Source organism: Suncus etruscus, chromosome 7 (genome assembly GCF_024139225.1).
Source record: "Suncus etruscus isolate mSunEtr1 chromosome 7, mSunEtr1.pri.cur, whole genome shotgun sequence".
NCBI classification, from domain to species: domain Eukaryota; kingdom Metazoa; phylum Chordata; class Mammalia; order Eulipotyphla; family Soricidae; genus Suncus; species Suncus etruscus.
In genome coordinates, this window is record NC_064854.1 from 53,900,510 (window position 1) to 53,928,283 (window position 27,774).

General features: G+C 49.5%; 1 protein-coding gene across 2 annotated transcripts; it reads left to right on the plus strand.

Moving 5' to 3' along the window:
- Nucleotides 1-368: 368 nt before the first annotated feature.
- On the plus strand, nt 369-27,312 carry RGS8 (regulator of G protein signaling 8). 2 transcript variants are annotated; one of them, XM_049776610.1, is made up of 8 exons: nt 369-582; nt 9,301-9,378; nt 10,543-10,630; nt 12,307-12,416; nt 13,417-13,518; nt 14,697-14,761; nt 24,513-24,679; nt 26,064-27,312. In XM_049776610.1, exons 4-8 carry the CDS (start codon nt 12,391-12,393, stop codon nt 26,244-26,246), a joined length of 543 nt encoding a protein of 180 aa, XP_049632567.1. In that variant the 5' UTR covers nt 369-582; nt 9,301-9,378; nt 10,543-10,630; nt 12,307-12,390; the 3' UTR covers nt 26,247-27,312. The 2 variants fall into 2 exon arrangements, with proteins under 2 accessions (XP_049632567.1, XP_049632568.1); XM_049776611.1 differs by lacking the exons at nt 369-582; nt 9,301-9,378 and adding an exon at nt 10,061-10,186.
- The last annotated feature ends 462 nt before the right edge of the window (nt 27,313-27,774 follow it).

Below are 27,774 nucleotides of genomic sequence, written 5' to 3' on the forward strand. Positions count from 1 at the left end.
GGCTTCATTCCTCGGTGAGGGAAAGGTGGCAGACAGGTTAGTAGTAAAGGGCTAGGGCTGGTCCCAACACTCAAAGGGGCTACTGAAGGCTCTTTCCCAGCTGGGCTGTGCTCTCTCCCCCAAGGGTCCTTCACCTTACACCCCACTGCTGGGCAATCTGGGGTGGGGGTCCCTCTGTCCCTCCCTGGTATCCTCTGATTCTCCTTGAATTCCTGCCAGCTCGAGAGCCTCATCGATGATGCCACCCTGCCAGTCTGAGGGGCCCTCAGCTCCATCGATCTCAGGGGGGCCCCTCCCTCCACTCTGCTTCCTGCGCCCTCCCCTGCAGCTCGCTTCTCTGCTCTGCTCCACTCGCTCCTTCCCTGCCGGTGATGCATGAGGATGCAGAGCCAGGAGGGGAGCCGTGCTGGCTGGAGCAGCCTGTTGGCACCGCCCTGCTAATGGGGCTCTGAGACAGGCTGAGTGGCACAGCTCCCAGGTGCCAGCAGGTGGCCGCTGCATCCCTGAGGGCCTCACGGAACTGTGCCCAGCTGGGTCCCACACCAGCTGCACCTTGCCAGCCGCCTGTCCAAGGCCATGCAGGTAGGAGAGAGGAAGAATTCTCTCTGTGGGTTGAGTGGAGTGAAGGTGGAAGGGGGTGCTTGGCTTGGTTACTCCCTGAACCCCTTAGAGTGAGGCATAACAGCTGAGGGCAAACAGGCTCTGTCTAGCCAGCGGGATCTCTTTCCTTCTGCAACAGGGATCGGAGGAGGGACACGCTCTGAGCCACACATGCTGTTTTAGTTCTCTTGCTATATCCCGAATCTTTGCACTCACAGAGCTGCTTTCTGGTCTCAAAGAGAAGCATCTGGCCCGCTCCAATCCCGTGGGATGGCGCTACCTTCACTTTCATTCAGGTCTTTTCCCTGCCGTTGGCTCAGTCAGCTTTGCACAGGGCTTGAGGTTCCCAGGGAGATGGTGTCTAACTCCAGTGACACATTCCGATGCAGAAGAACCGATGATCTAGATAATGAGCTGCAGGGAGACAGGAACCGTGCAAATCCTCCTGTCTCTTGTGTTGTTTTCCTCCTCTGGTTCTAAGGGCACCACATGGGGTGGGCCCCAAAACTGCCGGCTAGCTGAGACCCAGCCCGGGGGGGAGGGCACGGATATGGCCCCTTGCAATGGTTCTCTCTGGATTCCACCCCACCCTGATGCCACTGTGGCCTTGTGATGGCTCAGCTCTGTGCTGGGGCTTCTTTGCCGGGCAGGGGGCAGGCGTGTCTCAGCTTTTGTTGGAGGCAATATGGAAGTAGATTTGGTTCTGTTTCAGGCATGATACGATACATGATCGCCTCCCTGACTATACTTCAGGGTACCCACGCTCATGGTTGTGATTTTTGGTGACAAGTCCATGGTTGCTTGACAATGGTTGGGGCCCACTTGTCACTCCTGGGCCAGACCAGGGTCCTGCCACCTGTGTCCTTCTCAGGGATATTGGGATAGTAATATTGAGGGTGAGGAGGAAGAGTTTTCTTTCTTTCTTTTTATTTTGTTTTTTGGGTCACACCTAGTGGTGCTCAGGGCTTACTCCTGGCTTGGCACTCAGGAATCACTCCTGGGGAGCATATGAGATGCTGAGGACTGGATCTGGGTTGGCCGCAAGCAAGGCAAATACCTTAACCACTGTACTATCACTCTGGCCCCAATTTTATTTATTTATCCCAGATTGCAGCCACACCAGGCCACTCTTTCTTTCACTGCACCCTTGAGCCTTGAGAGATCTTAAACCTGGGGTACCCTCAAATCTCATCAAACAAAGAGAAAAACCTACCAGCTGAGATTGCTGTTGGCTTCTTGGTGACTGTAGATTTTGGGGTAATGGAGGAATGCAGGCACATTGGGGAGGGAGATGACAGCTTTGAGATCCTGTGAGTTCCAGGCAAAGGGTCATGCATTAAACGTGTTGTGATGTGGCTTTGTGTGAATAGTGACATGGACTCTCTGGACAGTCCCAGGGGGGCTCTGGCAGCCCCTAAACTAGTCCTATGTGCTGTGTTCACTGCTCGTTCTTAGAGTTTTCCTAGAAGATGACGAAGGAGCTGGGTGGTCTCAGAAGCTGCCAGTGTCTGAGGACACCATCATAGTGTTGAATACATACGAGAATCTGCGAACTTTACTCGTGTCTTTGTTGCATTCAACCAATTCTGGAAGCTTAAATTTCTTTCCTGGTGGCAGATTAATTTGACCAGAACTCTGGATTCTCTGTCATTGATGTTGGGCTCTCCCCTAGGGCCAGAGATGGGGTGGGCAATTCTGTGCCCATGTCAAGACTCTCCCAAGGTGGCAATATGCTGCTGGGCATGTAGAGATGTCACAAAGGGTGGAAAAAAGAGTCAGGTTTTCTGAGGTCAAGTCTCTTCAAGGCCCATGATGGATTTTCCTTGGGTCCTTTTTGCTCCAACCTGTGAATTGCCTTCATTTTGGCATCTGGAAAATGGGAATGACAAAAAGCCTCAGACTTTCAGAGAATTTAGAACTGATATCATCAGCTGGGGGAAAACATTATTGATCCCAAATGCACTGCGAGGATGGAAGTTAACCCTCATTGACTGGGTTGGCCCAACCACTGCATTAATTTCTGCTCCCTGGATCTTTATTGAAGCTTGAAAACTTGGTCTTGGGCCAATGAGGTTGAAAGCAGAAGGGACCATGGTCCCTAATTGTGACTTAAGTTGGTGACCCTAGCAGCCAAATGGTATTGACTTTAGGGGGAGCCCCAAGACCAGAAGCCCTCTGTGAATGTACAGCAGAATGGCAGTTCTCCAGGATGGATAGAGAGGAGGCCTGTCTGAAATCTAGGAAGGAGAAGCTATTAGGATCTGCGAGGAGAGAGAATCATTGTCTCTAATGACCGACCTGCTTTGGGCAGCACTAGCACTTAGATAGGGCCAGAAATAGGCTGGGGGTTCCAGAGGAAGCCACAGTTCGTATGTAGGTGGGAGCCTGGGGGAGGTGGCTGGAGGGAAGGATAAAGTGGGTCAGGAAACAGAGGAGGACAGCTGTGCTCAATTTGTAGAATGATTTGCGTTTTCATCGCCTTCAGTATATCCGGAGGTTATGGGCCTCCAGGAATTTGTTTGCTTAATGAAGGGGCCAGAGTTGGAGCAAAATGGGGGTAAATCATTAGAAATGATGAGTCTGAGGGCCAGAGCAATGGATAGGACCTCAGGGAGGGCGCTTGCCTTGCCTGTGGCCGACCTGGGTTCAATCCACAGCACCCCACAGAGCCACTTGAGCACCACCTGGTTGTGTCTCTTGATTTCTTGTTATACCTAACATCACCCCAAAGTCTCCAGAGTTGTTTTGCTTAATGTTTCACTTTGACCACCCTCCCATCCTTTCCCTTTTGATCTTTGCAGCTTTTACAATATCTGGGATCACACAACAGGTTGTAATGATTGGAAGCATGTTGGCGACCTCAAATGACAGCATCATATGTGGGGCAGGACTGGGATCAAACTCGAGGCTCTCACTGCTAGACAATAATCTCCCATAGCACCACACTTCAGGGCCCAAAGCCATCTGAGTGTCATGAAAAATTTCTTCTAGATGCATGAGAAAGCAGAAGTGTAGGGAATGAAGTAGAGACTGTAGTGGATGGGAGGCAAGAAGCAAAGAGGAAGAGGAAGGAAAGAAAATGATAGGGGAAAAAAAATCCATTCAGGGGCCGGAGAGATAGCATGGAGGTAAAGTGTTTGCCTTGCATGCAGAAGGTCGGTGGTTCAAATCCTGGCATCCCACATGGTCTCCCAAGCCTGCCAGGAGCAATTTCTGAGCATAGAGCCAGGAGTAACCCCTGAGCACTGCCGGGTGTGACCCAAAAACCAAAAACCAAAAAAAAAAAAAAAAAACCAACAAACCCAAAACCAACAAACCAACAAACCCAAAAAACAAACAAACCAAAATATTCATTCAGGACTCACTATCCACAAAAGAACTTCAATCCTCATCAATGTGAGCACAACACTTCTTTTTTGGGGCAGTGGGGGTGGTGTCACACATGGCGGTGCTCAGGGGTTACTCCTGGCTCTATGCTCAGAAATAATTGCTGGTAGGCTTGGGGGAATCAGATGGGATGCTGGAGATAGAACCCAGATTAGTCATATGCAAGGCAAATGCCTTACCTGCTGTTGCTATCCCTCTAATTCCACATTAAAAAATTATTTAGAGGAGCAGGTATTGTGCATACATTTTTCACCTATATTCTTTTTTTTTGGGGGGGGCTGGGTCACATCCGGCAGCTCTCTGGGGTGTTACTCCTGGCTCCACGCTCAGAAATCGCTCCATGCTATCTCTCCGGCCCCTATTTTTCACCTATATTCTGTTTAGTTGGTGTTTCCCCAAGAAACACCTAGCCAAGAGCTGAGCAGACGTGCTTCCCACCCTCCTCCATGAAAGAGGAAGTAGGATGAGGCATGAGCCCATTTCACAGGTGGAACAAGTCACGGATCCAAAAGGAACAGTTGCTCACAACAAACTTGTCCCATTTGCATTGTACAAAACCCCTAATCATGGGACCCCACTCAGCCCTAGAACAAGCCCACTCACTGAGTCATTCTTTTCCTTTCCTCGATGCAGAAACGACCCTTAGTGAGGAGAAAAATTTTCCAGACTGGCTGGAAGGAGCTTAGGACTGTCAAGCCACAATTTATCCTTTTCAGGTCAGCAAACCCCCCCCCCCCACGAAATCAGAGATCTTTTTTTTGGGGGGGGGCATATATTTAGCCACTGTCCCCCATACCAAAAGAAAACTTTCTCTTCCAGGGAAGTTCAGCATACATCCCCAAATATAATAGCAGGGTGTGAGAATGTGCCAGGCATTTATTTCCCTTCCCACCAGCTTTGTCATTTTTCTTCTAACTGCTTTGAGAAAATAGATGGGGCAGGTGTCTTGCAAAGAGACAGACAAAGCACAGTGGTTTGTGTGGGAGCCATCAGATTGCTCATGAGGGCTGGTTAGTGTCCCAATGGACCCCCTGCATCCACATCCGGGTGCATTGAGTCTGCAAATCTCACAGGCTCCTGTGTGGTTCCTCATGAGCAGCCAAGCCAACTTGTCACAAATGAAGTATCTGAATGCTTGAAAGAAATGTTGCTGCTAGTACCAAGAGGAAGGCAGAGACCATACTTGCGTAGAAATATTGGGCCAATGGACCTTTTCCATCCTGTCCTTCCCCGTGTCCTTCCAGTTTCCATGGAAACTCCCCAAATCAATGGCACATATGTTGATTCATGTTTTTTTTCCCCTCTCTTTCTTTTTTACTGTTACTAGGAAGCTACAATGTGGAAATGGTTTTGGAAAGCTTGGTTGAAGAGCCTGGCTTCAAATCTCCCAGTTGAATGAGTGGCTCATTAAAAGCTCTTCATGTGGCATTATTTGAGGCAGTATTTTGATTAAATAAACACGCAGGGGGAGCCATTTGACAATAAGCCTCCGTTTCCTCCTCCACTCTTCCACAGGGTTTTGAAAAGTGTCCTCTTAGGTCAGGGACTGGGGAGAGAGGACGGAGGTTAAGGCGCTAGGTTTGATTCGCAGCGTTGCATACGGTGCCTCATCCCCTCCCGCTAAGACTGATCCCCAAGTACATGCCAGGAGCAAGCCTTGAGCAAGCTGGGTGCTTTTAGAATCTTTCCAAAAATGCTGTTGGGCAGACTCGATTTCTCTTTAATATGCAATTTAATAGCATTGGACTAACTCTGATTGGCAGCCTGGCTGTATATTGTCACTGGGAACAGTATTTGCAAATGTCCTAGGTGGCCGCAGGACTGTCCTTGTCCCTAGCACTAATGAACTTGAGTCCTGACCTGCCGATAGCTCACAGCCAGTCTGGTTCTGTCAGAAGGAGGAACGCTCAAGTTTTTTTTTTTTTTCTTTCTTTAGATTTTTCCCATGAGCTCAAATCACATTCAGCTGACATTTATTCAAGCACGGCTTGGCACCAGGCAGGGTTGTCAAGCAAGGTAGTCGAGAGGCGTAAAGTCTGGCTTTGCGGGCACAGTTGCTGGTGGAGGTCTGGATGACTCCCCATTCGAGGGGCTGCCATGTGGGGGGGGTGAAGTGCTAGTGTTGGGTAACTGCCCCAGGACTCTGGCACCAGCTGGGGAAAAGGGCTGGTGGCTTCCTGGGTTCCAGAAAGATCTGGGAGGTCCAAGGCAAACACTAGAAAGAGGGACAAGTGTGTATGCCAATGTGCTCATGCATTAGCATGTGTGCCCACAATCAAGGACTATGAATGAACACACATGCACATTTGAGTGCATGCAGGTGTGTGTAGAAATGCATAGGTCAGGGTATGCATATGTGTTGCATGGACACACATGCCTGTGCATAAACATACATTGCACCATGCAGTGATGATATGGGTGCTAAGATATATGGCACCAAATATTGGGTTTTTGGGGGGAGAATGAGCTGCTGGTGCCACTCATGCCACATATGTGACCTGTTCCAGGGCATCTACTCTATGGGTGACTGTGGGAGGGCATCAGATACTCCACCCTGCTAGATGCTAGGAGCCAACCAATCCTCTAGGAGCACTGCCATTAGGTAGGAGGGGCTGGGGTAGGAGAACATTCTAGATTCAATGGACAAGTGCAAACACTAAGTCAGGGCTGGGCAAGGGCTCAAAAGGCCCTTTGCATTCAGGAACCTCAAGTCCACTCTCAGGCATCATAGGGTCCTCTGAGCAGCACCAGAAGGAAATCCCATACACCACACTGGAAATGACCCAGAAGCACTGCCAGATGTGATTCCTCTAACACGCCAAATCCAATTAACTCATCAAGGAAAAGCAGCACAAGTTCATCTGCTCATCAGCTGGGGAGACTAGGAAGTAGTGAGATCAAGCAGGTGGTGGTGGGGAAAGTGTGTGTCAAGGGAAAGTGGGGTTAATCTGAGGCAGTTGGAGCCATGGGATCTGGAGGCTGGGCACAGTCTGACTTCAGGGAGATGAACAGAGCATGAATAGAAGGGTGCTCTTGGGAGCACTGTCTCATGAGCACCATCCAGGAGCACTATCTCAGGAGCGTCATCTTGGAAGCAGTCCATAGAGACGAATGCAGGCATTGCCATCCTGCAGAATCCAAACAAGGCAGGTGCCTTCTCATCAGCACTTGAGGTTCATTCAAAAGCCCTCCTGGAATTCTGTGAACACTAGCTGAGGCCAGACCATGTTCCTTCTGGGAACCTGAGAGTGTCTGAAGAAATCTCTCAGGCCTTGGTGTTGAGGAAGGTTTTGGCCCAAAGAGATAAATAGGGGCCAGTCTTTTCTGTTTCCTTTGCTCTCTTTCTACATGTTTGTCCACACACCAAGTCCCTTGGCTCTTGAAATGCTGCTTTTGTCTTTAAAGTTCCCTCCATTCTGATCTTGCCTGGGATCAAGAGCAATATTATACCATCTCCACAGAGAAGGCCTCGTCCTTTCTCCAGGGTGGCAGACTGAGGTAGGGTGGCACCTGAAAGTCCATTGGCATATCAGGATGGGTGTTAGAAACTCATTCTATGAAACTCACCCATTAACAGCTTTTTAACTCTGTATCTCATGGTGATGCAATAAAAAAGAAAAGAAAAGAGAATAAAATGTTTTTCAGTGAACTGACTCACTGGATTCAAAATCCAATTAACCATTTTAGGGTTGGAGAGATAGCACAGGAGGTAAAGAGCTTGTTTCTCACACCTGAGTTTAATCCCCATTGGTTCCCTGAGCCAACCATGAGTAATCCCTGAACACAGAATCAGGAGTGAGCTGAGTGTGGCCCCCAAACTGAAAATAAAAAAATCCCAAATCAATGAACTTATATGTTTATACCTATCTTTTTTTTTTTTTTTGGTTTTTGGGCCACACCAGGTGGTGCTCAGGGGTTACTCCTGGCTGTCTGCTCAGAAATAGCTCCTGGCAGGTACGGGGGACCATATGGGACACTGGGATTCGAACCAATCACCTTTGGTCCTGGATCGGCTGCTTGCAAGGCAAACGCCGCTGTGCTATCTCTCCGGGCCCTATACCTATCTTTTTGTATTAGGACTCAGAGCACTAGGGAAATGCCCAGTAGTGAAGGATATTTTTTTGACATTTAAATTTAATCCCCAGCTTTCTTTTCTCAAGGGGCTTCTGGACTGGGGATGTGCAGACAAGAAACCATGCTTTTGGGCTGGAGTGTTAGCACAAGGGGGAGGGTGTTTACTTAGCATGGAGCTGACCCAGATACTATCTCCAGCATCCCACATGGTCCCTTGAACACCACCAGGAATGACACCTAAGCGCAGAGCCAGGAGTAACCCCTGACATTACTGGGTGTGGTCTAAAACTAAAATAAAACAAAAAAACATGTTCTTTTTTGCATTCTATTTTGTGACATTGAGTCATGTGGGGACTGGGGGGGGATCATTGGGCATTGAGTAAGGGGCACTTGCCAGGTTCCTCACTAGAGGAACCCTTCCACCCCAAGAAGGGTGAGGCCCTGTGGGGATGTAATGGGCAATTCTTTGTCCTTGGATTCATAGCTACATGCTCTGTGACTCTACTTTCTCTGTGGCTGATACCTCTTTTACTAAAAAGCCCTAAGTTTTCTCATCTGGAACATGGGGTTAATGGTACTATTGCTGCCTACGCCTGAGGGATTCTGAGGGGCCGGGCACCAGCGTGATTTCCACTTTGGACCAGTGTTTGCCTCGAACACCAAGACTTTATTTCAAAATATTTCAAAATCACTATTGTTCTGGTTCAGAGCAATAGTACAGCGTTAGGGTGCTTGCCTCGCACTCAAACCAACCCAGGGTTTATTGTCTGGCATTCCATAGGGCCCCTTGAGCCCTACCAGGAGTGATTTCTGAGCTCAGAGCAAGAAGTGACCCCTGAGTGTCACAAGGTATAACCCCCAAACCCAAAGAGCAAGAACAACAAAATTGGGTTTTTATGGGGAGTTTCTATTACTTCTTAGCTAAAGTGGGGTGCCCACTGGTACAGCCTTAGAGCCTGGCATGGAAAGAAAGGGGGGCACTTTTTCTCCAGTAGGCTTTCATCAACTTCAGGGGGCTAGATGTGGGGACCAGCTAAAGTGGGGTGCCCTCTGGTACAGCCTTCGAGCCTGGCATGAAAAGAAAGGGGGTACTTTCTCGCCAGCAGGCTTTTGCCAACTTCAGGGGGCTGGAGGCTGGGACCAGAGGCACCTGAGAGGCGGAGCTGTATCTCAGAAAAAGTCTCTGATTCCCTAGGTCCGGGGGTGGGGCCTGACTGTGTATTTCTAACACGTTCCCAGGTGACACTGGTGCAGCTGTCCAGTCCTGGGGCATGAGCTGGTAGGCAGAGCCCTCATTCTGGAGCAGACTTGGGCTGGGTGAGGACCAAAGTGGGTAAGATGGCTGGGTAAAACACGTACATGTGCGTGCACTCACACACCACACACACACACACACACACACACACACACACACACACACACACACACACACACACACACACACACACACACACACACACCTTGAGGGAGACAAAAATCAGGGCTCGTGGGAGGATGGGACTGAGGGGAGGGAAGAATCCCTCATAACGCATGCAAGTTGCAGGGTGGGGGGGGGAGTTGCTAGGTGATGGAGGAGAAGGGAGAAGTGACTTGCCACTGTCGGAAACACCAGGTGAAACCCGTGCACATTCAGGGAGGCAGAGGGGGTGGAAATGTCTCATTAGCAGCTGAGGAACTGGGTCTAGGTGGTTGCTTTGAGCCCAGAAGGGCTGGAGAGAGTGGGGGGGGGGGGAATGCATACTTCTGACCATCCTGTCCTCTCTCTCTAAGGTCCTGAGAGACCACGGCAGGGGATAGAGGGTAATTTCCTGGCTGGGTGCTTTGGTCCTACTGCACAATGGGGCTCGGGAGCCAGGGGGTGGAATTTAGATGTGAGTTGTCCCATCGCCCTCTTGCTCTCTGCATTTATGACATCACGTTACACCCAGTAAGACGCCCTCCGCCTTTTCTCCTGGCTCATTAGGAGATTTGATTTGGTTCCTGGTGCCAGCAACTGTCTGGGGCGACATCTTTCTGCTCCTCAGAGCAGCAGTCAGACTTCTGCCGTGCTTTAGAGGATCCCCCCACCCCGACTCTCCATCCATGGTGCAGGAAAGGGTTAATGCCTAGCTCCTTAGGATGGCAGGTGGGAGGCAGTTTTGGGTGGCTGAGGACAGGGCTGTTTCCTGGTTAAAAGCAGGGAAGCAGGTTGCTGAGGCTGGGGGTGGCGGGAAGAGGAGGTCCACTTGTTGGGGGGTGCCATGGTAGATCATGCCTGCATTCCGCTGCGTGGCACTGCTTCGGAATTTCCCCAGCATTGCCAGCTGAGAGAAGAGCATTTGGCTGCCGGGGAATGAAGGGGACAGTGTGAGCAGGCGGACGTGAGCGTGTGTGTGTGTGTGTGTGTGTGTGTGTGTGTGTGTGTGTGTGTACGTTCAAGCACACCTCTCTTTACCAGCCAAGGATTCTTCTGCTAAGAAAAGGCACCTCTCTCTTCCCAAGGGTGCCTTCCCCCGACCCACCCCTTAGCCCAGCTGGCCAACTGTGCAGAGAGCAGGGACCCGCGGACCATGAATATTTCTCCTGCACAGTAAGTGTTGCATTGGCTCTGAGCTTGCCTCCTCCTTCTGCTGGTGTGTGTGTGTGTGTGTGTGTGTGTGTGTGTGTGTGTGTGCGCTCGCGTGTGGTCCTTATTGCATGACTTGTATTGAGTGACCCAGCCTCCCTGTGCTTCACTTCTTCCCCTTTTAGAAATCTAGAAATCTTGACTGTTTTATTTTCTTTTTGCTTTTGCTCTTCATCTTCATTTTCCACACCATCCCATCCCTGAATATCCTCTTTCCCTTGTCCCTTCTGCCCCATTTTCAGGCATCTGTAATTCAATGTCCTCCAAGGGGATGCAATTGGCCATTTTTGGGGTCAGGGTAAACATCTCCAACTTTGCCTTAGAAGTTGGGGGCTAATAAGGAAGGAGAGCCCTGTGGGGAGTGGGGGACTCAGGGCATTGAGAAAACTCAAATGATAAGAGGCTGAGCACATGCATAGAAGGTCTGAGGGGGATCCCAGGCAGTGCTGGTTTGGGGGAGAAGAGGGAGGTGTCTCCTTGCTGCAAGGGTGACACCCTTGATCTTGCCTTTGCTCTCCAAAAGGCTTTATTATTATTGTTTTTGTTTGTTTTGGGGCCACACCCAGTGGTGCTCAGGGGTTACTCCTGGCTCTGCTCTCAGAAATAGCTCCTGGCAGGCTCGGGGGACCATATGGGATACAGGGAATCAAACCCAGGTTCGTCCCAGGTCCACAGTATGCAAGGCAAACATCCTACTGCTGTGTAATTGCTCCGGCCACCCCCAAAGGCTTTAAGCTCCAGAGAATGGGGCCCCTGGCAATGGTCTCTCCAAGGTCCTATCCAGGAGGGCTGGATGCTCCAAATAATGACCCCTCAGGTTCTTCATGCTGCCAAGGGTTTCCCCAGCTGGGATTGAGATACATTCAGGCTGAATGGAATCAGCACCCTGTGGCTGGTGCACCAAGCCCGAGGATTGTGTTTTGTTTTCTGGGTGCTCTGGATCCAAATTTACCAGAGGGGCTATTAGGAAAGTATCTGTGACACGTCAGGAGATGCTGGATCTTTGTGTGGCTTTGTGCATGCGTGCTTGTGTGTGTGCTTGTATGTTGTGGGTCCCTCTGTCAAATATGACTCTCTCCAGCTCCATGTCAGTGCCCTCATACGACCCTTTTAAGGCTGGAAGTTCCCTCCTGCATCTTTCTCCCTTCGGTCTTCTGTTGGGCTGGAGACCCCACTGGGAGCACACCCCTCCACCTCTCCACCCCTTTTTTCCAGAGACCTCTTTGCTCAGGGCCCGGAAAAGTCATCTGGGTGGCCCCTTTCTGTGAATTCTTCCTGAGAGGTGGCTGTGTTGGGGGAGGGACATTCTCCATCCTTTCTCCTCCTCATACTCAGGATCCACCATCCGGCCTCTTGGACTGGCTCTGGGAAGGGGGCATCCTTCAAAGAGGGACTGGGCACATCTGAGCCCAGAACAGACACACAAGCAGATCTCATTCCCCTGCAAATGGCATAGTGTCTTGGGGCTACCAGACAGCACAGGGAGCCCCTCAGAGTTTGTTCTTGCTTGTAAGTGGGGTGGGAAGCCCTTGCTCGAAGGCTGAGGGGGGCTCCTTGGGGGTTTATTGCCGGCATGCCCTTGGGAGGGCCTAGGAAGGCAGGGTGGGTGGCATCTCTTCTAGAAGGTTCTTTGATTCTAGGTAAGTGGGACTGGCTCTTCAGCTCCCATCCCGCCTGCCTGATTCCAGAGCATCGGCCCAAGGGCAGCCGTCAGCGGACCCTGCATGGCCGCGCTACTGATGCCACGCAGGTGAGCGCCATGCTGCTGTCCCTTGCTCATCCCATCTATGCCTGTCCCTGAGGTCTGGGTCCATGAAAGTGGCCAAATTTTTGACCCCCTCCTCTGCTCTATCCTTCCTTTTACTACCTGTTGGGATTATGGGGCACAACTGTGCATGTGCTGAAGTATCTTGGGACCCCTGTCACCTGCAGCACAGGCAAGGAAGATGACTTGTTTGTTTGGGGGCCACACCCCACAGTGCTCAGGGCTACTCCACTTTTGTGGGTGCTTGGAGGACCCTATGGGATGTCAGAGATTGGCTTCATGCAAGGCAAATGCCCTCCCCACTGTACTATGGCACTAGCATATTTTTATTTATTTATTTATTTGGTTTTTGGGTCACACCTGGCAGTGCTCAGGGGTTACTCCTGGCTCTTCACTCAAAAATTGCTCCTGGCAGGCTCGGGAAACCATATGGGATGCCGGGAATCGAACTACCATCCTTCTGCATGCAAAGCAAACGCCTTATCTCCATGCTAACTCTCCGGCACGCATATTTTTATTTTTAATTTTATTATTATTATTATTATTTTTTCTACACCTAGTGGTGCTCAGGGCTTACTCCTGACTCTGCAGTAAGACATTATCCCTGGTAGGCTCAGGGAACCATATGGGTGGCCAGGAATTGAACCCGGGTCAATTCGAACCCGTGTGAGGCAAATGCCTTATCTGTTATGCTTTTGTTCCGGCCCTCTTATTTTTATTTGGGTGGGAGTGGGATTGGGTCACACTGGTAGTGCTCAAGGCTGACTCCTGGCTCTGTACTCAGGGATCACCCCTGGCAGGCTTGGGGACCCTACGCGATGCTAAGGGTGGAAGTGGGGTCAACCACATGCAAGGCAAACACCCTCCCCCAGTACTATCATTCTGAATCCCCTCATGTCATATTTAGGCAGGGAGGGAGAGGCCTTTTGTATTCCAGCTTCCAGGACTGACCCAGCTTCTGGGCCCATACCTTGGATCCTTGCAGGAACAAAGGCATGAGGACGCGACTGGGCTGCCTGTCTCACAAGTCAGATTCCTGTAGTGACTTCACAGCTATCCTTCCCGACAAACCCAACCGGGCCCTCAAGTGAGTAATAGGGGCACTTGGCATCCAGGGGTGTCGAGGGATGCTCACCATGGGAGTCCCCCGCAAGTGTCAGACTATTGGGCGCATTCATTGCTATTGAATGGTTGACCAGATATCCGAGTGGTGGTTGGTTTTCCAGCAGCTTCTCTTCCATTACTGAATGTGAAGGAATGTAGATTTCTCTTTCTCATCAGAATGGATGCACAGGCACCCTACTTTTATTCCTAAGCAAAGTGTGTTACCCATCTCTTTTAGCAAGCTCAGTGAAGGACACTTCTTAGCTCTACTCAGCAGCTTGTAGGAGCCTTTTGGGGCAACAAACTTCAAACTCTATTTCGATTCACTTAGACAACAAGGACCAGAGCCTGCTTCTTCCCCCTTCCCACTCCCAGGCACCAGGTTGAGTGATGTCACAGATGGGGCTCCACTACCCTACCCTGCTGAGCTCTGCACCCTCTTTCCCCATTCCCAAGGTGTAGGGGGGGCAGCAAGAGATGAAATCAGAAGCTCAGCCCCACTTTGCTGATGCCAAGATCTCAATGTGGTGCCATGATGATGGGGATGGTCTTTAACTTACTTCACTCTATTTCTTTGGGGGAGTTGAGGTGAGCCACATCCAGAGGTGCTCAGGGCTTACTCTTGGCTCTGAACTCAGGGGTCACCCTGGTAGATGCCTCTTGGCACAATATTTTTGGCATCTTAGATCTGATGCATATTAGGCAAACATTGAACCCTGTCCTGCTCTCCAGCCCCCGCTTGTTTACCACTCACTGTACCCCATGCAGGATTTACAAATGTACCTATTTCCTGAGACAGACTTGAAAGAATTCAAGTACCATCTATCTTGGCTCCCCCTTTGTTCTGGCTGGTTCTTCTTAGTGGGAGCAGAAGAATGAGAGAAATTTCTTTATATATTTATATTTATATATATTTCTTTATAAATTTATAAATTTATATATATTTATATATATTTAAATTTTTTGTTTTGGGGCCACACCTAGTAATGCTCAGGAGTTACTCCTAGATCTGCACTCAGGAATCACTTCGGCATCTATGGGATGCTAGGGATCTAATCCTGACTGGCTGTGTGCAAGGCAAACACCCTCCCTGTTGTACTATTTCTCCTATCCCAGGAAGGGCATTTTTGGAAGCTCCAAAAGCTGTTTCTTCTCTTCCAGGAGGTTATCCACAGAGGAAGCTACAAGGTGGGCGGATTCGTTTGATGTGCTTCTTGCTCATAAGTGTAAGTAGCCGCTAGGCCACTTCATTCTTGGTAAATCTTCCATGAAGCAGATGCATCACAATCTTTCAGGGTCCTAAGTTCGGGTTCCAGACAGTTCCAGAGAGTTCCAGACAGTTCTAGACAGTTCCATCCTTGACCTCCCCAACTTCCTGCTGAGAGGGGTCTGTGGGTAAGAAAATCAATTTTAAATGCAGTGTGTAGAACATTACCTTTTCTGCCTTTTGTTTGTTTGTTTGTTTGTTTGGTTCAGTTAGTTTGGGTTTTTTTGGGCCACACCCAGCAGCACTCAGGGGTTACTTCTGACCTCAGATTATTTTCCTGGCAGGCTTGGGACTATATAGGATGCCGGGGACTGAACTCAGGTCTGCCCCATGCAAGGCAAACATCCTACCAGCTGCTATTGCTCCAGCCCTGCTTTTCTGTTTTTTTTTTTTTTTTTTTTTTTATTGTTTGTTTTTGGTCACACCTGACCATGCTCAGAAGTTACTCCTGGCTCTGAGCTCAGAAATCGCCCCTGGCAGGCTCGGGGGACCATATGGGATGCCGGGATTTGAACCACCATTGGTCCTGGGTCAGCCACTTGCAAAGCAAGCGCCCTACCACTGCGCTTTCTCTCCAGCCCCAGCTTTTCTGTTTCCTTGATGGCAACTCTGGTCTCAGAAAGCCTTCATGTCCTCAGCAACTTCGGAGATAGAAACTTTAGCTCCAAGAGCTGGAGAGATGAGCCCAGTGGAGAAAGAGAAAAATCTGGGTCTTGACTCAGAAACTTTTGGTGGCGTTGCTCAGACACAAGGTGCCAGGATACCAGGAACCACCACAGTGGGCCTCCAGGATTCCATCTGTCAGTGCTCAGAGGTCTGTGTGGAAACTGAGTCCCTGGTCAGGAACACTTTAGGTCTTCTCCTTATACTGTGCTCCCACCCAGCCCACAGCCCTTGGGTATGAAATTAACCATCTTGTCTCCAAGCTTCTCTGCTACAGCCTCGGGTCCCTTAGCTGTCATGTAAGATTTCCATAGGTTTTTGATGTGCATGTGGGATCAGAGGTTATCTTTCTTGTTTGTTTTGATTTGGGAAGAGTCCCCCCCCCTTTTTTTTTTTTTGCTTTTGTGTTTGTAATGGGGTCACATCCAGAAGCCCTCAGGGGTTATTCCTAGCTCTGCGCTCAGAAAGCACTCAAGGCAGGCTCAGGGGACCATATGGATTGAACCCCATAGGCCATGCAAGGCCAATGCCCTCCCCACTGTGCTACCACAAACTGGGGAATCAAGCCAAGGCTCCCACTCACAAAACATGTGGTCAGACTATTGAGTACTTACTCACCCCCTTCTCCCAGTTCCTTGTTCTTAATCTTTTTTGTTTGTTTGTTTGAATTTTAGTGTGGGGGCACACTAGCTATGTTCAGGGCTTACTCCTGGCTCTGCACTCAGGAATTAGTCCTGCCAGGTTTGGGGGTTGTATGGCATACCAGAGATGAAATCCAGGTCAGCCATGTGCGAGGCAAGTGCCCTATTCACTATGTTATCTCTTTGGTCCTTTGATCTTGGCCCTACTTTTCTCTAGAAAATGGAGGAAGCTCGTGTGAAACCCCTCATTCCCATCTAATAGATTCTTTTCTTTTCTTTCTTTCTTTTTTCTTTTTTTTTGGTTTTTGGGCCACACCCGGCGGTGCTCAGGGGTTACTCCTGGCTGTCTGCTCAGAAATAGCTCCTGGCAGGCATGGGGGACCATATGGTACACCAGGATTCGAACTAACCACCTTAGGTCCTGGATCGGCTGCTTGCAAGGCAAACACCACTGTGCTATCTCTCCGGGCCCATAGATTATTTTCTTTAATTATAAAACATAATTTACAAAGATATTGTTAGTTGTGTTTTAGGCATCTAATATTTCAACACCAACCAGGGTGTAGATGCTTCTTTTAAGGTGCTTCTTTCTTCAACTGGATGAGCAATTCCCTCCAATTCTGCCCCCATCCTAAAAGCAAACTGAGCAGTGCTTTTGACTAGACTTTGCAATGAAATGTAAGAGTGGGAACATGTAATTGGGTGAGGTATTTTGTTGTTGTTTTGTGGTCACAACTGACAGTACTTAAGGCTTACTCCTGGCTCTACATTCAGGAATTGCCCTGCTACAACTCCTGGTAGTACTCAGGGGACCTTATGGGATGCCGAGGATCAAATCCGGGTTGACCGCATGCAAGCCAAGCACCCCCCTTCCTTGCTGTATTATCACTCCAGCACCTAAGACGAGGTGCTGTTAAGACCCCAGTTCATAAGGAGGGGGAGCTAGTATTGATCCAGCTTAGAGTCCAGCTGGTTCTTCCCAAATAGCACTCATTTCGGGGGAGTCTGCCAGGCTAATGCCATGGGTCTGATGAGGCTTCAGATGCCAGTAAATATTCTTTTCGTTGTGCTTCTGAAGCTCAATCACTCTGATTTAGTTTCCCAGCCACCCTCAGCTATATTGATGTCACTTTCAATTTGCACCTTCTTTTCTGACTGACTCGGATACAAGGTTACCCTGAAGTTGGGTTTCTATTTCTGCCTGAGGACTGGCACAGTTCGGGTCCCTAAGGCTGGTTGCTCCTTCTAAAATGGGAAGCAGGCTTCTCCTAGAGGACACCTCTCACTGGTAACTAGGGGCTCCCGACTTAAAGGTGTTTCGTCAGAAGGTGGCAGTGGTGGTGAGAAATGAGGCTTCTCAGATGTGTAATATATGGGTCTTGAAGAAGCTTGCCCGTTTCAAGGCCAATGACAAATACTAAACTTTTTATTTATTTTTTTGCTACACCCAGTGACACTCAGGGGTTACTCTTGGCTCTGTGCTCAGAAATCACTTCTGGCAGGCTCAGGGGACCATATGGGATGCCGACGATTGGATCTGGGTTAGCGATGTGCAAGGCAAATGCCCAACCTGCTGTGCTATTGCTCTGACCCTTCTAATGCTAAATTTTTATGGGCATAGTTTTGGGCATTGAAGTTTTAGCTCACAGCTTGAATGCAATGGCTAGATCAGAAGGTCAACAGGCCTGATTTTATGTTGTTTTGCTCATTTTTTGTTGTTGTTGTTGGTTTGCTTTTGTTGTGATTTATTTATTTTTTTAGTGCTCAGGGTAAATCCTGGCTCTGTTCTCAGGGATTGATTATTCAGTGCTCAGTGGATCATATGGAATGCCAGGGATTGAACCTGGATTGGCCATGCACAAGGCAAACAAATGCTCTCTGCGCTGTGCTATCGTTCTGGTCCCTATTTTACTGGTGTTTGGAACCAGCGATATTGAGATCTGTATATCTCAGGGCTGCTTCTTCTTTCTGGGGAAGCTGAAATAACACTTCTTTTTGAGACAGGAGGGGTTTTGTGGTACCAGTTAACACTGGGTTGTTTGCTTAAAAGCATGATAGGAATTGCCCTTTGGAAGTTCTGTGATCTTTCTTGTGGTTGAGATGCAGTTTATATCTCTCAGCTGAAGTTCAATAAGCCAATTGCAGGGCAAGAGAGATAGTACGGTGGGGCAGGCATTTACCTCACATATGGCCAACCTAGGTTTGATCCTAGGTATTCCTTATTGTTCCCTCAGCCCACCAGAAGTGATCTCTGAGCACAAAGCCAAGAGTAAGTCATGAGTACTGCTAGGTGTGACCCCCAAACCATTTTTTTTTGAAAAAAAAAAAAAAAAAACAAAAACCAATAGCATAATGGTTTTACAATTAGAGTTTTGGTTTTTGGGGCCATACCTGATTTTTGTTCAGGGCTTACTCCTGACTCTGCTTGAGAAACCCTATGGGACGCTGTCAGCTGCATGCAAAGCAAGCCTCCTACCTGCTATACTATTGCTTCAGCCCCAAAGAAAGGATCTTTATTCAGGTCTCCAGCAACAGTTCAAGATTGGAGGACTTGAACTCTGAGTCTCTGTGCTGGCTAAAGAATTACCTTAAGAAGTGTTGACAACATGGGGCTGGAGAGATAGATTAGCGGTAAGGTGTTTGCCTTGCTCGTGACCGACCTGGGATAGACCCGGATTTGATTCTGGCATCTCATATGGTTTCCCGAGCCTGCCAGGAATGATTTCTGAGTGCAGAGTGGCCCCAAAACAAAACAAAAAAGTATTGACAACTTGTTCAAAATCTAATTAATCTGGATTAGGATTGTGATTTAAATAGGGATGATAAGCTTTTTCAAAGAGATTGCCAGGTCAGTGTCTTAGAAAAGACAAGGGTTCCTGAGATGAGTAAGGCTGCAGTTAAGATCCAAAAGTGTACTCAAAAGTAAAGAGGCAGGGCCAGAGTGATAGGACAGCAGGGAAGGCACTTGCCTTGTACAAGGTCAACCTGGGTTCAATCCCCAGTATCTCACAGAGTCCGTTGAGTCATGCCAAGAGGAATTCCTGAGTGCAGAGCCAGGAGTAACTCCTGGACATCACTGGGTGTGTCCCCAAACCAAAACACACACACACACACACACACACACACACACACACACACATACACACACACACAAAATTAGTATAGTGAAACTAGAGCAATAGTACAGCAAGGAGGGCAATTGCCATACATGCGGCTGACCCAGATTTAATCCCCAGCACCCCTAAGCACTGCCATGTGTGACCCCCCAAATTATAAAGCCAGGGACACTCTGTGTCTTCTGTGCCTGGGTGTCCCCTATCACACTTGGCCCTCAGATCTCTCCATCCACCCTTTCTGGCTCAATGTCTCAAACAAAGCCTCAAGTCCTGTGAGCTTTCCAGTTTAGTGTTTTTCAACCTTCTGACTCCTGCAGACCATCTCACAAATTGTACTGTTTTACAAGCTGTAAATAGTGGTATGATGTGGACCTTGTATGCCCCATGCTAAGCCGCAATAACTTTTCTGTGGCCTAGCAGTTAATTTCTTCATTTTTTTTTTTTGTTTGTTTTTTTTGGGTCATAGTTGATGGCACTCAGGGGTTACTCCTGGCTGTGTGCTCAGAAATCACTCCTGGCTTTTGGGGACCATATGGGATGCCGGGGGATCGAACCATGATTCATCCTAGGCTAGTGTGGGCGAGGCAGATGCCTTACCGCTTGTGCCACTGCTCTGGCCTCCTGGCAGGAAATTTCTGAGGACCAGCTCCCAGTCCTCGAACCAGCAGCTAAAAATCAAGGGGCTCTTTCTAGCATTATTTCAGGCAAACGAGCCACATGGAGGTCCAAGAAGAAAAATGCTGAGTTCCTGGGACATGCCAGTTGCTTGTCTGCAAATATCACCAAGTAGAAATAATTTGTTCTACGGAGAAACCTGACTCCCCCCACCCTGCCCAACTCCCCCAAATCTGGCCTGGCCAGAGCTGTTTTGCCGCAAACCCTTTCTTTTGCAGGCTGTACAAAAGGATGGCTTTGATCCAATGTTGTTTTCATCACCGCCTTCAAATGAGTGAATTCGGTGCTGAATGAAAAGCTTTGATTTCGTGGCAGATGGGACTCTAGCTTTTCTTTCAGATGGGCTCTTCCTCGCAGATCTCTGATCTTGGAATCCATCTGACTCTTTCTAATGGATGCTGAGAAAGAAGGATTCGAGCTAAGAGAGCAATAGTTCAGTGGTCAGCCAGAGCTCAAAACCATCGGCCCCAACACACAAAGCCAGCATCTTTCTTTCTGGTGGTGCTGTTTGATTTAGGGCTGGAAAAAGGCCTCAAACCCACTCTGGCGACTGGCTCGATCATCTCCCGGACCTTGAACTATTTGTTATCTAACTAACAGCGCCGGCTGCATTGCTCATTCATAGTGACCCAGATTTCTGGCTTATATAAGCACTGCATTGAAGACTACGGGTGAAGCCACCCTATGGGGCACCAAAGGTCTGTGTTTTAGGAGAATCAGGCACATCCAGGGCTCCAGGAAGCCAGTGCTCTCAAAACAGGGGGTGCAGCATCCTAGCAAAGAACCCCCATGTAAGAGGAATATACAGGTGCTAGGAAGCAAGACCCACCTGTGCTTCTTCTCTCCCTTCCCTGAACTATTCACCACCCACTGCCATCCGGGTGCATGGCAACTTGCCTCCTCTCCTCTGCTCCCAGGTGAACCTTCCTTTCCGGGTTCAGCAGAGGCTTGGCATGGTGCCCAAGGTTATGTCCTGAGTCTGTGTCTATCTGAGTCAGGCCATGTCTTTGCAACCAGACTTTGTGGAGCAGAGAGAACATTCTGGAAAGGGGAATTTCTGGAAGGGGGGTGGGTGGGAACTCCAGCAGAGCCTGGATGTGGGAAATGGAGTGAGGTTTGGGTCCTACCCAGCCTCCTGTCCAGAGGAATCCACCAGGACGCACCCAGAGATACACCTTTTGGGAAATAAACCAGTTGCCTGTATTTCCTGTCAGGGCAAACAGGAAGTGAGGGGACAGGCTTAGGGTTCAACAGTTTCTCTGCCCAGAGTAGGGAAGGTGGAACAGTGGGTAGGGACCTACCATCTGCTCTGGCAGGCAGAGGGTGTTGGGTGGAGGGGAGAAAGGGGGAGCTTTTACCCTCTTCCGGCAACCATTGTTCATGGTAAATTCTCCCTGCAGCTGGTCTAGGATCAGGAGAGGGGGCGGAGCTCAGGGGTGTGAGAAGGGCTGTCTGGAGGACTTTGTGAGCTTTGGGGTGGGGGGTGTCCTAATAGGGTCTGTTCTGTAGCTGTTGCTTCTCAGCCCAGATCCTGCCTTGAAGGAGACACGAGCTGTACCCCACCCCATATCCCATGACTCCTCTTGGTTCCTCTCCTGCAAATTCCTGGCACTGTCTTTCGGGGTAAAACCTCTGCTAGACCCTGCAAACTGTCATTTAGCAGGGCTTGGGGTCAGCTTCCGGGGAACAGTGAGGACCCATGTTTGTTATTTAGCTGAAATCCTCGGCATCTGGGGGGTGCGGGGGTGTCTATGAGAACTTGCAGATTTTTGGTGTCTGGGAAATTTGTCTGGGGATCAAGCCTGGTGGCTGTGATCCTCCAGTTCAGAGACCCCAAAGGTGCTGTGGGTCCTTGTGGGGCACCTCTCTGATTTTGGGGGGAGCGGTCTTGTCTCCTCTCCTTTGGAGGAAAAGGCCATGTGAGGCCTGCCACCGCAGGTGACCACAGTTATTCTGAGCTCTCTAAGTCTCACTTTTCTGGTGGGTTAAAGAAACTTCCAGAAAACTTGCCTTTTTGCCTTCTTGCATTGCACCTGTGGGGCCCTGGAGCATGGACCTTCTGCCTTCTCACTTTTTCACAATCCAGCCCTGAAACCCCTCAGTATTCCTACCCCACTCAATCCCACAGGATCAGTGCATGACACCCTCTCCAGGAACCGGTCTCCCTCACCCTAATGCTTACTCCCACAGCCACATACAAAGATGCTTTTTCCTGCCTATTGTAGCCAGATCTTGGCCGTGAATCTGGCAGTTTTCACACCTTCAATGGGCCTCCTCTTAGCTGCTGTCACTGTCCCCTGGCCCTTATTATTCAACCCCAACCCTAAACCCAAACCAACTTTGTCTGGGCTCTTACAATCACTCTTTCCTGCAATTCTCTTCCCTCCACTCTTCTGGGACTCACTTCCCTTCCTTCTCTACTTTCCAGCTCACCCTAGAAGCCTTTGCTCCCCCAAAGCCTCCCCTCCCTCCTCTGGACTCCCTCCTTCATGTCTTCTTCAGGAGGGAGATTGGGGATTTCTGACCAGTGCTCAGAAAATCCTAGGAATCCCCTTCCCCTAGAGATTCTTGGTCAACCATGCTGGGGATTCAATGCTGAGTCTTCGCTCTTTGAGACTAATGCATTGTATTTGGGGGCCCCTCACCCCTTTCCTTTCTGACAATAGTGAGAAGGTACCTTAACCCTCCAAGTACCAACCAAGAATGAGCAGAAAAAAAACAAAACATCTGTTGGGTAAACTAAGGCTTTTTTTTTTTTTCCCTTTTGGACCACACCCAGTGGCACTCAGGAGTTACTCCTGGCTCTGTGCTCAGAAATCACTCCTGGCAGGTTTGGAGGACCATATGGCATGCTGGGGACTGAACCTGGGCAGGCCAGGTACAAGGCAAACACCTTCCCTTCTGTGCTATTCAGCTCCATTCAAGGCAATTTTTTTTTTTTAACCTTGAGGGTCTTCCTGGAGGAATAGTCAGTGCCTGCACCTATTTGGTCTCCCCAAATAGAATTTAAATCTATGTGCATTGTCTTCTAAAATGCATTTTAGGAGAGACAGAGACATGACGTGCACCAGAGTCACTGGTGACCCATACGGGACTTGATGCCAGGCAGCTCTGTGATCTTGCCCTAAAGTTCATTTGCAGAAAGTCAGAGTTATTCTCTGACTGGAGGGGGAATCCATTCTGAGTGAAAATAGTTGACAAACATTTTAAAATGCAAACAGTAATAGGATGCACAGACTCTGCAGAGATGCTCCCTGAGGATGGGGATGAAGGGGCCACACTCGATAGTGCTCAGGCATTACTTCTGGCTCTGCACTCAGAAATTACTCCTAGCAGATTTTTGGGGAAATATATGGAATGCCTGGGTTCATGTTGGCCATGTGCAAGGCAAACACCCTCCCAACTGTGCTATGGCTCTGGCCTCTCCCTATCCAAATATTTCTTTTTTTTTTTTTTTTTTTAATATTTTTTTTTTTTTTTTTTTTTGGGCCACACCCTGTGACGCTCAGGGGTTCCTCCTGGCTATGCGCTCAGAAGTTGCTCCTGGCTTCTTGGGGGACCATATGGGACGCCGGGGGATCGAACCGCGGTCCGTCCTAGGTTAGCGCAGGCAAGGCAGGCACCTTACCTCCAGCGCCACCGCCCGGCCCCTCCCTATCCAAATATTTCTTTTCTTTTCTTTTCTTTTCTTTTCTTTTCTTTTCTTTTCTTTTCTTTTCTTTTCTTTTCTTCTTCTTCTTCTTCTTCTTCTTCTTCTTCTTCTCCTTTTTCTCCTCCTCCTCCTCCTCCTCCTCCTCCTCCTCCTCCTCCTCTTCTTCTTCTTCTTCTTCTTCTTCTTCTTCTTCTTCTTCTTCTTCTTCTTCTTCTTCTTCTTCTTCTTCTTCTTCTTCTTCTTCTTCTTTCTTCTTCTTCTTCTTCTGTTTTTTGGGCCATACCTGGCAGTGCTCAGGGGTTATTCCTGGCTCTGCACTCAGAAATCACTCCTGGCAGGCTTGGGGGACCATATGAGATGCCAGGGATTGAACCCGTGTCCGTACCAGGTCAAAGCATGCAAGGCAAATGCCCTAGAGCTGTGCTATTGCTACAACACATCTCTATCCAAATCTTTTCCAACACTTAGTCTCTCAGTGGCAGTGGGAAGGTCTGATTAGAAATGTATCTATTGAGGGCCAGAGCCATAGGACAGCATGGAGGGTGCATGCCTTGCACACATCAAACCAGGGTTTGCTCCCCGGCATCCCACAGAGTACCAGGAGTGATTCCTGAGTGCAAAACCAGGAGTAAAACCTGAGCACTATAGGGTGAGGCTACCCCCAAATAAAACAACAACAAAAGACCTGGAGAAAAGCTGTGGGGTTGACCCTCAAGAGAAGGAAGAGGAGAGGGTGGGTGAGGATTGGATCTCAGTTCAATCATCTCCCTCTTCTCTCCTCTCTTTCTTCTCATCACTCCTCTCACTTCTCTCTCCTCTTCTCTCTCCTTCCCCTTTCTCTCCACTCCTCTCTCCCCCTCCTCTTCTCTCTCTGACTCTCTCTCCCTATCTCTGTCTCTGTCTCTTTCTCTCTCTGTGTGTCTCTCTCTGTCTCTCTCTCTCTCCCACACCCCCTCCTTGCAGATGGCGTGGCCGCCTTTCGTGCCTTCCTGAAGACGGAGTTCAGCGAGGAGAACCTGGAGTTCTGGCTGGCTTGTGAGGAATTTAAGAAGATCCGCTCGACTGCCAAGCTAGCCACCAGGGCCCACCGGATCTTCGAGGAGTTTGTGGACGTGCAGGCTCCACGCGAGGTGGGGCCTGGCCTGACCTGGCACTGTTGGTTCCCCGTGTCTCTTCCTAGGGAGGGGGGATTGGGAGGGGGAATTAAGGCTGTCCAACTTGGGGAGCTTCTGAGTGTGGCCATATCACCCAGGGTCCCAGGAATAGGAAATTGTGTTCTGGGCCAAAGGCAGCTTCTCTCTAGGCTCCTTCAGGGTTGTGTTAAATAAGTAGCAGCAGGATGCAGCTCCCTGTAACCCAGTAGCGGGTCCCAGGGGTGGGCAGGCAACCCCTGGGGAACCTGTATTAGCTCTGCTCCAGTCCCTCGCAGCTCTCCACTCCCTCAAATCCCCAGTTGAGGCTCATCATGAAATCACCAACTTTTCCAGCCCATGAGAACCTTCCTGATTAGCTGACATGGCTCACAGAGAGTCATCACCCTTAGGGATGGCGCTGCCTAATCATTCATCATCATTATTCATGCCCCCAAATCAAGGCACATGCACTGCCATTCTGAATTAGAAGTCTGGAGTCAAGGTGGAAGGAATTTATTTGCAGAAGGGAAAAATTTGCTTTCGTGTGCTCTACATAGCTCTCCCATTCGGCTTTGGGGTACAGATGCTCTGGGAGAGACCAGAGAGGCTTGGTCTACACAGATTCTCTCTCCTGGGGCCTCAGCTTTCCTTCGAGCTCTAGAGAGTCACATTGCACAGGCTTCATGGGGCTCCTGACTTCACACTGGGTCACCCTCTGCCTCCCTTTGCAGACACACCCAAATGAGGAATTAGATGATTTGAGTCTTTGCCTTTGCTCATATTATAAACCAGCTTTTTTTTTTTTTTTTTTTGGTTTTTGGGCCACACCCGGCGGTGCTCAGGGGTTACTCCTGGCTGTCTGCTCAGAAATAGCTCCTGGCAGGCACGGGGGACCATATGGGACACCGGGATTCGAACCAACCACCTTTGGTCCTGGATCGGCTGCTTGCAAGGCAAACGCCGCTGAGCTATCTCTCCGGGCCCTATAAACCAGCTTTTATGATGGGGAGCTACTTCTTAAGTGGTGGGACTCTGGGGTACTTGCTCATGGGGCCAAACAGTTTCCAGTAGGGCACTGGGATTCAGTGTTGCTTGGACAAGCTTTGCCAGGGACTTTTAGGGACACAGCAGGGGTGCTAGGGATCCAACCTACATCCTCAGGAGTGCAAGGCCTGAGGCACTAGGCCTAGTACAAGGCCTAGATATCTTCCTGGCCCTCTAGATCAGTATGTTTTTTATTAGACACCAGGATGGGGAATTGCTGGTGTTCAGCTTTCCCTAGATTCTCACAGGAAGCACATTTCCTCAACAACACTCTGTTCTCCACAGTAGTGAGAGAGCTGGAAGGACCTGTAACTCTGCTCTCTGTTTGTGTCTCTAGGTGAACATAGACTTCCAAACCCGAGAAAACACCAGGAAGAACATGCAAGAGCCATCACCCACCTGCTTTGACCAAGCGCAGGGCAAAGTGCACAGTCTCATGGAGAAAGACTCTTACCCCAGATTCCTGAGGTCCAAAATGTACTTAGATTTGCTGTCCCAAAGCCAGAGGCGGCTGAGTTAGACCTCAGAGGGGGCTCCTGCTTCCCTGGTGGCCAGAACCATATTTTAACATGACTGGTCATAGGGATGGGGCTCCCCCAGGACAGTGAGTAGGTCTGGGTAGCTAGGGGTGAGTGGAGCATGGAGGGTCACTTCCCAGCTGAATCCAGCTTCTAGAGCTCAGACTCATCCTCTGGGCCCATGTCCCTACATGTTTTGGTTAGTGGTAGCGCCTTGCTGCTAAACCCTCCTCCAGGTCAGCCACTCCCCTCCATCATGTCTTGGGTCCTCTCCATGGAGAAGGCACTGAGCCCATCTGTATATAGCACCCCTGCAATTCTGCCTGAGACCATGTGGTCAGAAGACTGACCCTTAAACAGTGTCCTCTGCACCCCACCAGGAACACCCTGGTGCTGGTGTTCGGTGGTATTCACCACTGCCATTGGCTCCCAAAGGGCCCAGGAGGGTGCAGAGAAATTCATGTCGAGGGAGGAGATTCTGGGCCATTATGAAAGAGACCATCTGGAAGAAGAGATGAGGATCCCATAAATCTGCTCCTTTCCTTCCCTTTGAGTCAGGGGACAAAGGCCACGTTATCCTAGCAGATATTCCAGACCATTTTGGCTGGACTAGAAAGTTCTCCAGTGAGATCCTCCTGGTCTTTTTGAGGTGGAGCCACTGTGGAGGCCAGAGGGTTCCAGAATTCCTCTGTTCTATCAAGAAGCTTTCTGGAAGTGGCATGACTGTGGGCACTTGCGGAGGGAGATCCCTAGGGCTCTCTGCTACTTTATATCCTCTCTGCTGTCACCTCCCATTGCCAGACTCCAAGAACAGTAGACAATGAGGAAGAAGGTGAATCTCCTTTGCAGCAGCTGCTCTCAGGGGCCTATAATGTCCTCAGTCTCTCCCATAACCCCTTCCATTCAGGTCATGTAATGACAAGGGAGGCAGTCAGAGGAGAGCAGGAACCTGGCCAGAACTTCCTAGTTCATTTCCGGCTCCATATTGGATCTCCAGTTTCTCTTTTCTTTATCTCCAAACTTTGGGAACTTGGACCCAGAACTGAAGTAAAGGTCTGAGTAAACATCTAGATATGGAGGGTCTTCCTCAGATGTTGGTGGGGCCCAGGGCTGCTCCTGGAGGCTGACTGAGAGGCGCCAAGTCCACACAGCTGACCCCAGGAAAGACACCAGCTTGGACACCAGATGGTGGGGTCAGGGAGACCCAGTGGTGGCAGCCAGACCCATAAGTGGAGGCAGAGACAAGAAGATGGGGGACTCCAAGACAACAAGTAACTGAGGTCTGACTGGAGGTTTTAAGGGGTCATACTCAGTTCATGAACTTGGGGTTCACACTGGAAGTCCATGGACTGTGATTTCTGGCGAATCTCCAACATATTTGGTTTGACTAAGAAAAGCTGCAAGAGACAGGATGATCCTCATACTAAAGCATTTTGCTGTTGGGGCACCTGCCTCCCTGACCAACAGTGCAGTGGACATCTTTCTTCCCGGCCACAGTGTAGACAGCACAAAGGTACCTCGTGTCCCATC

Bases quoted from the DNA above. Each gene is read 5' to 3' on its own strand.
- RGS8 (XM_049776610.1), top strand. From the start codon at position 12,391: ATGGCCGCGCTACTGATGCCACGCAG. The intron at 13,519-14,696 runs GTGAGTAATAGG...CTTCTCTTCCAG, and splicing joins AAACCCAACCGGGCCCTCAA to GAGGTTATCCACAGAGGAAG. The intron at 24,680-26,063 runs GTGGGGCCTGGC...TTGTGTCTCTAG, and splicing joins ACGTGCAGGCTCCACGCGAG to GTGAACATAGACTTCCAAAC.